The 13,611-nt window shown below is 42.7% G+C and overlaps 1 protein-coding gene across 1 annotated transcript in view; it reads left to right on the forward strand.

The window, feature by feature from the left end:
* The window catches only part of sptssa (serine palmitoyltransferase, small subunit A), a 31,792-nt gene extending 23,270 nt beyond the window's left edge, over positions 1-8,522 (forward strand). Inside the window, exons 2-3 of the mRNA XM_038781067.1 lie at positions 2,495-2,630; positions 7,796-8,522. Of these exons, the coding sequence (XP_038636995.1) occupies positions 2,528-2,630; positions 7,796-7,899 (207 nt within the window). The 5' untranslated portion in view covers positions 2,495-2,527 and the 3' untranslated portion in view covers positions 7,900-8,522. The remainder of the gene's footprint in view (positions 1-2,494; positions 2,631-7,795) is intronic.
* The last annotated feature ends 5,089 nt before the right edge of the window (positions 8,523-13,611 follow it).

The following is a 13,611-nucleotide window of genomic DNA, read 5'->3' on the forward strand; positions in this document are numbered from 1 at the left end:
CTCTCTCTCTTCGTCGTGTGCCCCCCCTCTCTCTCTCTTCGTCGTGTGCCCCCCTCTCTCTCTCTTCGTCGTGTGCCCCCCTCTCTCTCTCTTCGTCGTGTGCCCCCCTCTCTCTCTCTTCGTCGTGTGCCCCCCTCTCTCTCTCTTCGTCGTGTGCCCCCCTCTCTCTCTCTTCGTCGTGTGCCCCCCCTCTCTCTCTCTTCGTCGTGTGCCCCCCTCTCTCTCTCTTCGTCGTGTGCCCCCCTCTCTCTCTCTTCGTCGTGTGCCCCCCTCTCTCTCTCTTCGTCGTGTGCCCCCCTCTCTCTCTCTTCGTCGTGTGCCCCCCTCTCTCTCTCTTCGTCGTGTGCCCCCCCTCTCTCTCTTCGTCGTGTGCCCCCCTCTCTCTCTCTTCGTCGTGTGCCCCCCCTCTCTCTCTTCGTCGTGTGCCCCCCTCTCTCTCTCTTCGTCGTGTGCCCCCCCTCTCTCTCTCTTCGTCGGTGTGCGCCCCCCCACCGACGCCTCTCTCGTGGGCGCATTTTCGCTTCGTCGTGCCCCCCCTCTCTCTTCGTCGTGTGCCCCCCCCTCTTCTCCCTTCCGGTTCCGTCATACCTTGAGAACATCTCTCATTCGTCGTGTGCCCCCCTCTCTCCTCTCTTCGTCGTGTGCACACACGCTCCCCCTCTCTCTCTTCGTCGTGTGCCCCCTCTCTCTCTCTTCGTCGTGTGCCCCCCTCTCTCTCTCTTCGTCGTGTGCCCCCATCTCTCTGAAATCATTTACAATAAGCAATAACTGCGCCTCGGTTGAACCTTATTAGCTGCAGTGCTCCAATTGCGCAAAGCTTCCCAAATCATTTATAATGGCATTTTCAAATTCCCAACTGTCTAGCCTTTGGGTTTCATTCGTCGCGATATTTCTGTAGCTCATTGCATTTCCACCTTTGCCTATGTACTTACTAAAACTGATACTCTTTCTTACCCTAATCGCTTCTCGACCTTTTGGCTAAGATCGAGTGTAGATTGAGCCTTTTGGCTCAGATCTGGTATGTCTCTCTTGTGGGGGCCATGAATTGGATTCAATTGAATTGGTTTTTGGAGCAGCCAAGGAGCTGGTTTAGGGTTCGTCCCTGATCCACACTCTGAGCCCTGGCTTTGTAACTCAGATAAAGTAATTTAAAAAAAAATCTGTTCTCTTTCTTACCCTAGTCACTCCACTGGTGTGATGCTTGGCTCCACTTCCTTAAGGCTAAGGGATACAGACTTGAACATTCATGGCAGACAACTGGTTTAGCTATTCATGGTCCGAACTTGCTGAACCTCATACTGATGCTGCAGGATCCTGCTGCTTTCTACCCAAACTGCTCACTATTTTGGCATCATCCTGGAATGCAAAGATAAACCGTGGCTTCCTTTCTTCATTGCAAACTATCTTCTTAAACCCTTCTGTACCACCTCCACTTTCTCCAACAAGGAAGTGCAAGAAGCTCATTGATTTATTTGTCACTAAGATTGAGGCTACACAATCTTAGTAGAATGCCAATACTGTTATATAAATGCAGAAAATGCTGAAAAAACTCAACATCTGTGGAGAGAGAAATGGGAGAGTTAACATTTCGACTTAATGCAACCCTCTTTTTCGAGGAAGGAGGAATTGGGGCATTGAAGGTGCGGTTATTGTTGATGCAGAAATATTGTACTCCATGGAGGACCAAAGGCCAAACAGATGGGATTTTTAAAATGGAGTTATGAGTTAGGAGAGGTTTTTCCAGGGATCAATACGGAAGGACATATATTCAGGAAGGGCGGGTGGGGGGGGGGGGGGGGGGGGGTTGTGCAGAGAGGGGATCGAGGAAGTGATCAGATTGCCTTTTCAGGCAGAAATGCAATGGAGCAGTGAGATGACGAGGTCAGGGAGGTGCATGTGAATCCAGGTTGGTATGTTGACACAGGCAAGATAATTAAGGGAGGAGAGGAGCACTGTGAAGGGGAGGGAGCATGAGTTATGTTTGAGGTTGAAATGACCGAGGATGAGCAATCCCTGGGGGCTGTTGAGCAAATCGACGGTACGTGTGGGCAGTAGAGAGGAAGGCTGGAACTGGTGCGAGGACAGTAAAGGGGCATGCCAAGGTGTGATTTGGAGATATTAGCCACACCACCCACTGCACGAACAGTACAAATATCTTCAGCGCAGAGATGGCCCTCTGCTTTTGTTGGTATAAAATAAAGCAGAAACAGATGACAAATTGGAATTTGCCCACGACAATGCATACCCTGTTTTTACTGTTTAATTGGCATTTGTACTGTGACAAACTCATGAATTTTCACTGGAATCATGCCAGACATATGACATTGAAGTGTGAATAGCTTAAACTCTTTCAATTCTTTTTGCAAAAAAAAAAAATTCACACCCTTGAAGCTTGCATTTTGGATTAAGAGAGATGTTGCTGCTCTTCAGGAAATAGCAGTTGAACCAATAAAATAAGGAATAATGACTAATGACATGTCTTTGTTCTCTCTAGCTGCTGTTTTTGGAGGAAACTAAAGCATTGACCATGGCGCTGGGAACGGCATGGAAACAGATGTCTTGGCTTTACTACCAGTATCTGTTGATTACAGCACTGTACATGTTAGAGCCCTGGGAAAGGACCATATTCAGTATCCTTTTAAAGTGTGTTTATCATTTTGTTTCTGTTGTTCCAGGGGTGGTTGTTGGAGTTAACTAAGAGAGCACTGCAAGGCCACACTTTGTCAAGGTTAAAAGTGGGAGGCAAGTGTACACAAAATGTCTGCTTACAGTGTAAATTAAATGTGACTGCAACAGACAAGTCCAGTTTTTCTCCCCGTTTTCCTACAGTACTTGAAGAGCAAGCATTGCAATGATAACAGACAGTCTTGGCACATGTATACATGTAACTTTGATAGATGTGTGTTCAGAAGTTCATCTTTGATCCAGACAATTCGCTTGACTTCTCCCTAGTGTAAGAGCATTGAATCTTTCCAGTTTCGTCTTTCCTCTCAATATAGTTTAAGATGGAGATGAGAATTTGTTTCTCCGAAGCTTGTTAGTCTGTGGAATTCTATTCCCCAGAAAGCAGTAGGGGCGAGGTCATTGAATTTCATCATGGAGAATTAGACAGATTTTTGACAGTCAAGGATTGCGAGGAAAAGACAGGAAAGGGAATTGAGACCACATCATTTCCTCTGGTTTCCTCCCAGAAGTCCCAAAAGATGTGCTTGTTAGGGGAATTGGACATACTGAATTCTCCCTCAGAGTACCTGAACAGGTACCGACCGGAATGTGGCAACTAGGGGATTTTCGCAGTAACTTCATTGCAATGTTAATGGAAGCCTACTTGTGCCACTAATAAATATTATTATCTCCGTTGCCCCTTTTTCACTCCCTATGTCTCTTGATATGTTATAATTAGGAATATTCAATTCAGTCTTATTGAAACTGAAACAACATCCGGTTATATTATCATAGCCCAATCCCACTCCCACAGTGCAGGAGCAGGCCATTCACCCCATAATCTCCACTGACCCTTCAAAAGAGCACCCTACCTTGGCACGCTCCCCCATAACCCCATCTAAACTTTGGACACTAAGGGACAATTTAGCATGGCCAATCCACCTAGCCTGCACATCTTTGAACTGAGAGGGGAAACCCATGCAGAGACTGAGAGAACGTGCAAACTCCACACAAGTCACCCAATCACCTGGAAAATAGGGCCACACTTTTTTAATTCTTTTTCTCTCTCTCTCTCTCTCTCTCTCTCCTCTCTCTCTCTCTCTCTCTCTCTCTCTCTCTCCTCTCTCTCTCTCTCTCTCTCTCTCCTCTCTCTCTCTCTCTCTCTCTCTCTCTCTCTCTCTTTCTCCCCCCCCCCCCCCCCCACCAACCCCCAATAACAACTCAAATTCCTCCATCTGATTCCCCTTGCGCTGGCTCCCGCCAGCTGCCCGGCACACCTTCCTGCCTCCCACCTCCCCCAATGCCCGGTTTGTCTCCCTCTCCGACCGCCCGCCTCTCCTTCCTCCCGCCCAGCTCCCCGCCTCCTCCCCCTCTCCGACCGCCCGGCTCTCCTTCCTCCTGCCCAGCTACCCGCCTCCCATCTCCCCCTTTCCGACCACCCGACTCTCCTACATCCTGTCCAGCTACCTGCCTCCCATCTCCGACCGCATGGATCTCTCTCTCTCCCAGCTCCTATCCTTCCCCGTGTAGGTGACTTTTGGCTCATTTCTGCAAACCGGAATTTGTGCCATGTGAAATCTGTGAGACATGTATCTATTTTCCAATGACAATTCGAGCATTAAAATAAATATTGAACAAAGTTACGTTACTGGATCTGAAGTCCAGATTATACATAAATTATACTGCAGCATTTGAACCATAATTTTGGAAACTGTCTTGAGAATGCTACCAAATTAAAGTGCACTGTTAGAATAAACATATTTTAAAAAATAAATTGAAGAGTACACAATTCATTTCTTCCAATTAAGGGGAAATTTAACATGGCCAATCCACCTAGCCTGCCACATCTGTGGGTTGTGGAGGCGAAACCCACGCAAACACGGAGAGAATGTGCAAACTGACCCAGAGCCGGGATCGAACCTAGGACCTCAGCGCCGTGAGGCTGCAGTGCTAATCACTGTGCTGCCCTCACTATTAGAATAAACATACCGCATCTTTTGTGTCAATACAAAGTACCTTTGTATGTTCCAAAGTGACAGGTTGCCTATCTGACTAAAATCAGAAGGTAATAATAATAAAAATAACCGTTTATTGTCACAAGTATGAAGTTACTGTGAAAAGCCCTAGTTGCCACATTCCGGCACCTGTTTGGGTAAGCTGATATGGGAATTGAACCCGCGCTGCTGGCCTTGTTCTGCAACACAAAACAGCTTTCTAGCCCACTGAGCTAAACCAGTCTTCTCTCTAACCAGGTAGTGTTAGCACCTGGACCTGCTCTGGATGTGATGTATATGCGATCAGTTATGAATGCAACTTTAAAAGATTCTCAGACAGTCCTTTGAAGGTTTCTAATGGACCAGGATTTGGAGAACCCCAAAGTGTATCATGGAGTTCACCTGACCCACAACTTTTAATAGATTGTGGTATGGGGAGTACACGGCCCACTCTACAGGTGTGGTACAGCAGAAATGGAAAAGTTTTTTTTTAAAGCAAAACAATGTCTATCCTATCCTATGAACTCAAGTTAACCTTTTTAAAACATAGTGAACATCTTAACAACCATTAATTCAAATACACCCCCCAAAGAATACAACACTATGTAATCCTTAATAACTTCCCAAACAACATCCAGAAGACAAAAGAAACACCTTCTAACAGAAACACATTAGGTTTACATTCACTACTGAGAACATTATAATTCTGAATTCACCAAATGATCAAGAGATAGTCTTTTCATGGCAGAGAGAATAGCAGTACACCTGCTTTGTCTGGCTTCAGCTCCAACACTGAAAACGAAACCAAAAAGACAGACACACCCAGGTTTTTCTCAAAGTGAAACTAAAAAACAGCCGGATCTCGGCTCCACCCACACTCTGACATCAATGCTGCTGATTTTAGAATTGATACTCCGATTAAGTTTTGTTAATAAAACTTTGGTACGCCAGTATGAAAATTTGGAACTGGACCAGTCTTCATTGAACAGGAAAAGGAATTGGGGGATGGGGTTGGATATAGTGTGTGAGTGCATTGAATAATTTCTGAACTTTATTTTATTTTAAGTAGCTGAACAACAATTTAGGTTGAAGGAGGAGGGATTTATAATAAGCAATCTCTAGATTCTGGATGAACCATCTTTGATGGGCTGAATGTTCTTTTCTCGTTTCCGATGTAGTTTTGCATTGCAATATTTAAAATAATAAAGGATATCCTTTATTTGATAAACATTTCATAAAAGTATTTTGCAACAGTAATATCTCGGTTTGCGTTGCAGACAAAATACAACAACCGATTTTCCACATCAAGATTCCTCAAATGGCAACGAGATAAATCACTTGTTGATCTGACTTTGCAAATAGACATTTTACAAAACTAGGTTTGCGGGATAAAATAATGTGGATAAGTGTGAATGGATATCCAATTTACTGTTGCAGCCAAGAAACCACAATAAAAATTATTATTTGTCTTCCACAAGGAGAATTGATGCAGAAGAGGTTTGGATTTTCACTGCTAGGTGGCAGGTTTAGTACTCTGCTCTGTGCTATCCCGATATGCTTGCTTTTAAAGTTAGTTCCTGTTTTTTTAAAAGTTGGTGAAGGGGTGATGAAGAAGAGTCGAAAGGACATTTAAGTAACTAGTTTCTTCCTTGGGAGGTGAGAATGGTAGACCAAAAAGTCAGGACTGTCTTTTATTGCCTTCTAATGGATAGGAACTAGAAAGTGATGTCTACATGCTCAACGAGGAAGACATTGCCATTTGAATGAATTATGAAACATAGGTGAATGCTCCTATGTAATATAATGATCATGGGTGGCATTGTAGCATGGTGGTTAGCACTGTTGTTTCACAGCTCCAGGGTCCCCAGTTTGATTCCCGTCTTGGTTCACTGTCTGTACGGAGTCTGTGTGGGTTTCCTCTGGGTGTTCCAGTTTCTTCCCACAGTCCAAAGATGTGCAGGTTAGATGGATTGGCCATGCTAAATTGCCCTTGGTGTCCAGAAAGGTGGGTTACTGGGTTATGGGGATAGGGTGGAAGTGTGGGCTTAAGTAAGGTGCACTTTACAAGGGCCAGTGCAGACTCGATGGGCTGAACGGCCTCCTTCTACACTGTAAATTCTATGATTCTGTGATCAACCGGTGGCCGTTTGATCTAATGGTCGTAATGAATTTAGTTCGTGAAATTTCAGGAACAATTTTCTATTACATATCGCGGACATTTAAATATATGTTTGATAATTGCCAAGCTAGCACCCAACTTGAAAATCTTCAGTTATGTTTTGATTTTTAATTTGTATAAAGTGAAGTGAGTTTTTGATTTGTGTAGATTTAATTTCCCTTTTATTTCCCCACTGTGTACTTCACTCACTACAGTGGTGAAAGAGACATTTCCACATGCATATTTGTAGTGTTGAAGCATATCTTCTTCAAACTTGTCAAAGCCGTTTTTATGCATAGTGCTCTAAAAGACCTATCCATGCACATGTATATTTGATTTTAAAACTAGCCACAGCAAGCTGAAACTGGAAATTTGCTTTTCTGTTAGTAATATTAACAGTGCATGATTTTATTGTGTGATCCATTTGTCAAATTTATCTGAAATGTTTTCCCCCAAGGAATTTTTGCTTCCAGCTGCACTTATGTTAAAATGTTAACAGTAGCTCATTCTAAATTACATTATGCTAACATCTAGAGAGCAGTGGCACTTGATTCTCGCACACCCTGCTGCTAACATTGTATTTTGATCTATTTTGTTGTTAGACCATGACCATGTTACAGTTCCGGTTAGTTTTCCAGTTAAACTTTAAAGCCTAAAGTGACAGATTGAAGAAAACTTGAAATGCATTTGAATGTTTTTTAAAAATAGGTTGGCTCATCAGATAAATGAAAGTAAGCCTTGCAAATTACGCAAGCCAATAGGGTGCTCTTAGGTTATGCAGGCGAAAAACAAGCCACAGTTACCATTCCTCATTGCTATCCACTAATATATACTATTAAAAGATCAGTTTACCATCGGTTGAGATCAATTGAGGCAAGTAAAATATTTGCCATTTTCCCCCTTTCTCAAGTACTTCTTGTCAGAGGAATTGTATTATGTTCAACATTATTAAAATATATTCCTTAACCTTCCTTTCCAGACTCCCTATTGATATCTATTGTTGGGATGGCTGTATACACTGGTTATGTGTTTATGCCTCAGCACATTATGGCAATATTGCACTACTTTGAGATTGTCCAATGACTGTCTTAAACTAGGAATGAGGACCAGAAATACAGGAGGGAAAGAGGAACATGCGTATTCAATGACTGGATACTTCTCAATAGCCAGCAAGAATGTTGTTGAAGACCAACCCCATTGAATTATAAGGGAAGCTTGCAGAGTGGCAAATCAAAATAGAATGGAGTGTATTTCATGTTTTGTATTTATTGTTTTAATATGCATTTTTGCAGCATAATGGGGTGCCCTTATTTGTTAATCTAGTTATTGTTACTGACATCAGTACTTGCCTTTGATAGTGTGCACATTGCATTGCGAATGCGTTAGTTGTATCTTTAAAAAAGAATGTCTATTAACGTCGTGCAGTCCATTGATACATATGTATAGGTAATTCAAATATAACTTGAGATTGAATATTTGGTACTATGTCAAAGTATTGAGGAAACATATTTTTTACTTTTCTGAATTTTTGGCAATTGAGCATCTGATCGACAATTTCAAGAGATGGATATTTTGAAGTGCGTTTCATTTTTAATACCATTTGAAAAGTAATGTTGCCCACCTGTAAGACTTGTATAAAATTCTAAATGATGTCATATTTTGGGTGTCCTAAAATTGATACTAAATATAAAATACTTGTGACGATTTTCCTTGTTTTGGGTTAATTTATGATGTTGGCCAGTACATGCTGCTGATCAGCTTATAAATGGGAATGCACGTCTGCCTTCTATCAGTGTTACTTCTGACTACTCCTCATACACAAGATGAAGTACAATATGGCACACCGTCTGATGTCCATGCCTTGTGAGGGGATCCTTACAGTTCTCTTCCTCAGGCTGCACATTTCTTTTTTCTTAAAGTATTTTTATTAAGGTTTTGCAGAATTTTTCATAATAAAACTGTAGTAACAATAATAACAAAACAAACGAGTGAGCATTAACATAGTGCAAAAAGAGAATATACACTAACAATTAAATAGACATTACCCCATGCGACTCAGTCTTCCCACACCATCCCAATGAAGCACTCGCACCACCTATTAAAAGCCCCTGCTATTTAATAATCTGAAAAAATAAAGCATGTTCCGAAGTGTTAGGGCGGCACGGTGGAGCAGTAGTTAGCACTGCTGCCTACCGCACTGAGGACCTGGGTTCAATCCTGGCCCTGCGTCACTATCTGTGTGGAGTTTGCACAATCTCTCCATGTCTGTGTGGGTCTCACCCCCACAACCTAAAGATGTGCAGGTTAGGTGGATTGGCCACACTAATTTTGCCCTTAATTGAAAAGAAAAAGTAATTGGGTACTCTATATAAATTTATTAAAAACATGTTCCATTCTCTTGCCAGTGCAGCTCAGCTACTTGGGTGAAAAGTATCACGCTTCTGTTATCGCTTGCCGTTTTAGTTTCACAATTTTATAAAGCACCCTGGCTCGTCAACCAGACTAAGTTGCTTAATAATATTAAATGTAAATGTCACCACAGCCCCAGAGGACCCTATGCTGTTCTCCCCTTTAGAAAGAGCTGACTGGTGGTGATATAACCTGAGAGTCACCGCACCTCATGAGAGGGGCAAGGTCCAGAAGGAGAAGGGCCTTCATGAATAAGCTCAGCCGGTGCGTGAATTGAACCCACGCTGTTGCCGTTGCTCTGTAACAACTGAGCTAAATATACAATTATAATTTTCTTAAGCTTCCTTCGTTTAAGACCTTTTGTCCTGGCCGCGCTGAATCATATATTTCAATGTAGTGCCCACAGGATTTCCCATTGCCTGAGCTTGGAAAGACTGCCTCATCTGTTGAGAAGTGATTTTGAGTTACCATAGACAAGTTGGGTGGGGTGGGGGGGAGAGAAAGAGTCTGCTCATGGAATCCGGATATGCTTTCTCAGCCACAGGTAAAGGAGAACTAAAGAGATGTCCAGAATTAAGTTTATTTTATTTCCTGTACATTAATGTTGATTGTATGTGCACCAATTTCTTGCACCATTTTTAAAATTAGGTAAAGCAGTCTTTGGATAGTTTTGGATACTAACAATGTTGCTTATTCTGAATGGCAAACACACTTTGTTATTAACAATTTCGTTTTGTATATTGTGAATATCTAGTTCGAGGTTTTGTGTATTTTAGAATATAATTTAGTTTTAGGGATCAATATTTTACCTGTAGAAAATTTAGCTCTGAAGTGAATGCAATTGAAACCAGATTAGAGTCTATTACACATTAAAGTTTGGGACCATGGACCATGTTGATTTAAGAGATTAACAGCTTGAAAGGGAAGACCATAAACAGCAGGTGGAGAAACTTAAACAATGCATGACCTATCTGTGGGCCGTTTGGTGGAGACATTGTGTTGGCAATCATTTCTGTAACGTCCCGAGATATGTTTTAGTTTTGTTAGAGAGCTAAGTTAGTTTTAAAAGCAATTAATAAACTCTGAAGGGTTGTAAAATACATTATTTTTATCAGATTAAAAAAGGAGATTTTAATTAAGGGATACTTGACGACTAATCTAAACGACTATTCGAAAATATCCTGGAACATGCTGTGTCGTTATGGAATGTGCTTAGAGATTCTTTATCCTCACATGGTACGGCAGGTTTCGAACAAAATGTAGCTTTTGGGCTAACAGTCAGTTGACCTGTGACACATTTGCTCTCGCAGTAATTTCACCAGTAAGCAAGAATCTGGCATGTTTTTTGACTTAAATTAAGATTGCATTAATCGTATCTTTATGCAAATGATTTTGGTTGGGGATTTTCCAGGTGCCCTGGCCAATCCTCATCTCCCCAATCAACACCACAAAGACAGATTATTTGGCCATCATCATGTTGCTGTGTGTGGGAGTTTGTTGGATGTAAATTAGCTGCCGTGTTCCCTACATTACAGCCAACAAAGTGTAGTCATCATTGTCAGGCACTTTGAGACATCTTGCAGTGATGAAAAACACTATATAAATGCAAATCTTTATTTTCCCAATGTATCTAAAATTTCTTAGAACTTGAAATCTTGGAATCCTGGTAGTATTCTGGTGAATCTATGCTGTATTACTTTTTTAACAAACATTTTATTGAGATATTTATGGTTTTACAATAACAAAAAAATAAGAAATGTACTTGAATTTATAAACATAGTGCAAAAGTCGTCTTCCTCCCTTACAGGTCCCAGCTTTATTAACCCCCTACTCTAATCTAAGCTTAAACCCCCCCCCCCCCCCCCCCCCCCCCCCCCCGCTTCTGCTTAATTTTCTGCAGGAGGCTGCCACCTCCGTGCGAACCCAAACATTGACTCTGTTCAGGCGAACTTGATTTTCTCCAAGCAGAGAAAGCTAGCCATGTCAGTTAGCCAGGTCTCCGACTTCGGGGGCTTTGAGTCCATCCAAGCTAATAATATCCGTCTTCGGGCTACGAAGGAAGCAAAGGCCAAAACGTCTGTCTCTCCTCCTAGAATCCTGGATCTTCTGACACCCCGAAAATCGCCACGTCTGGACTCGGTGCCACCCTTGTTTTTAACACGGTGGACATGACATCTGCAAACCCCTGCCAAAATCCCCTAAGCTTTGGGCATGTCCAAAACATGTGGACATAGTTCGCTGGCCCTCCCGCACACCTTATGCTGCATTACTTCTAACGCAAATGTATACTTTCTCAGGAGCACTGCCTAGAACGGCACCCGGTACTCTGGCTGTGATCTAATCAGGGCTTTGTATATTTGTAGCTAAACTAACATTCCATTAGCCCTTTTGATTATCTTTTTGTACTTGACTTGCAGTGACCTGTATATCTGGACCCCTACATTTCTTTGGACCACCACTCTTCCTAGCTTTTCAACATGAGGTAAATTCTCTTATTCATCTTTTTTGATACAAAATGGATAATTTCACACACCTGCAGTGAAATTTATCCTTCACGGTTTTGCCCACTATAAATCTATCAATGTCTTTGTAATTTTATGCTCCCATATACAGCACCGACGTTGCCACCAGTCTTCGTGTCAATTGCAAATTTGGATACATGGCAAATGACGGTCTGGTAGCATTAGTGGTCTGAGAAACATTATTTTTCAGTTTGATGACCTTTTATTAGAACTGGAGATGGAACAGGTTTGAAGCAATAGGGAGGCAGGGGAAGTGGAGGGGATGGCGGGACTCAGAAAAAAATGGAAAGTGAGAGGATGGAAGGCAGGAGAGATTAAATGACAAAAAAGTTGATGGTGCAAAGCACAGGAGATATCCTTTAAGCTATCCTTCTCCCATCTGACCCACGTGAGACTCGAGACTAATAGCAATGAGATTTACTCTTTGCTGTCCTCTGAAATAGCTTAGTAAGCCATTCACTTGCATCATTGGCGGCATGGCTCTAAAATCATCACCTGCATTGCTCTGGCAATTTTCCCTTCCATTAAGCACCTCCCCTTGCTCCACCACTCTCACCTCTCCTTTGAAATCCTCATTCTCTACCACTCACCCAAGTGCCATGTCAACTTTCTCAACAAGGTATCTTCACCTAATTTCCCCCCTCAGCCTTTACACTGAGAAGTTTCTTGTCCAAGTGGCTTTAACCTCCATCTCCATTCATCATATTGTAAATTTCTAGTTTATGGTTGCAGAATCCCTACAGTGCAGAAGGGGCCATGCGACCCATTGAACCTGCACCGACTCTTCGAAAGGGCAATCTACCCAAGGCTCACTTTCCCCCATCCAATCCCCATAATCTAACATCCTTGGACACTAAGGGACAATTTAGCATGGAAAGTGCACTAACCCACGCATCTTTGGCCAGTGGGAGGAAACCAGAGTACCTGGAGGAAACGCACGCAGACATTGGGAGAATGTACAAACTCCACACTGACAGTGGGTCACTGTCTGTGCGGAGTCCGCACGTTCTCCCCGTGCCTGCATGAGTTTCTTCCGGGTGCTCCGGTTTCCTCCCACAGTCCAAAGACGTGCAGGTTAGGTGGATTGGCCATGCTAAATTGCCCTTTGTGATCAAAAAGGTTAGGAGGGGTTATTGGGTTACGGGGTTGGGGTGGAGGTGAGGGCTTACCCGGGTGCAGACCCGATGGGCCGAATGGCCTCCTTCTGCACTGTATGTTCTAGTGGCCCAAGGACTGAATTGAACCTGGATCCCTGGCGCTGTGAGGCAACAGTGCTAACCACCGTGCCACCTAGCTGCCCATGTTCATGTGTTTTAAAATGTAACTTTTAGTTTTAGGATCTAAATTTTAACATCTAAATTTTAACAGTAGAAAATGGGGTAGGTAGAATTAAAACAAACTTGGAGTCGATCACGCTAAAAATGTTGGAGTCATGTGGATTTAAAGGATCAGCAGCTAAAAAGGCAAAGTCATAAAGCAGCAGGTGGAGAAATTTACACAATGTCTGACCTCACTCTGGGCTTTTTGGTGGAGACATGGCATCTAGGAGGGGAGACCAGAGAGATGTTTTTGTTCTGAGAGTTGGAACTAAATTAGTTTTAAAGCATTCGGTAAACCCCAAAGGGCCACATTTCTTTCATGAGATCAAAGAATACATTTTAAATGAGGGATACTTGAATCTAAGGTTCTCTTCAAGGACATCCCAGAGCAAGCTACATCGTCATGGAGATTGGTAGAGTTTAAGAATGTTCTTTGGGAGTTATTAGAGGCCAATCATCTGTGCCAGGGCATTTCTATTGCAGTTCCTCTAGGCAGTGCCTTGGACCCAACCATTATTAGCTATTTCATCCCTTCCCTCCATCAT

This window comes from Scyliorhinus canicula, chromosome 2, assembly GCF_902713615.1.
Source record: "Scyliorhinus canicula chromosome 2, sScyCan1.1, whole genome shotgun sequence".
Lineage (NCBI taxonomy): Eukaryota > Metazoa > Chordata > Chondrichthyes > Carcharhiniformes > Scyliorhinidae > Scyliorhinus > Scyliorhinus canicula.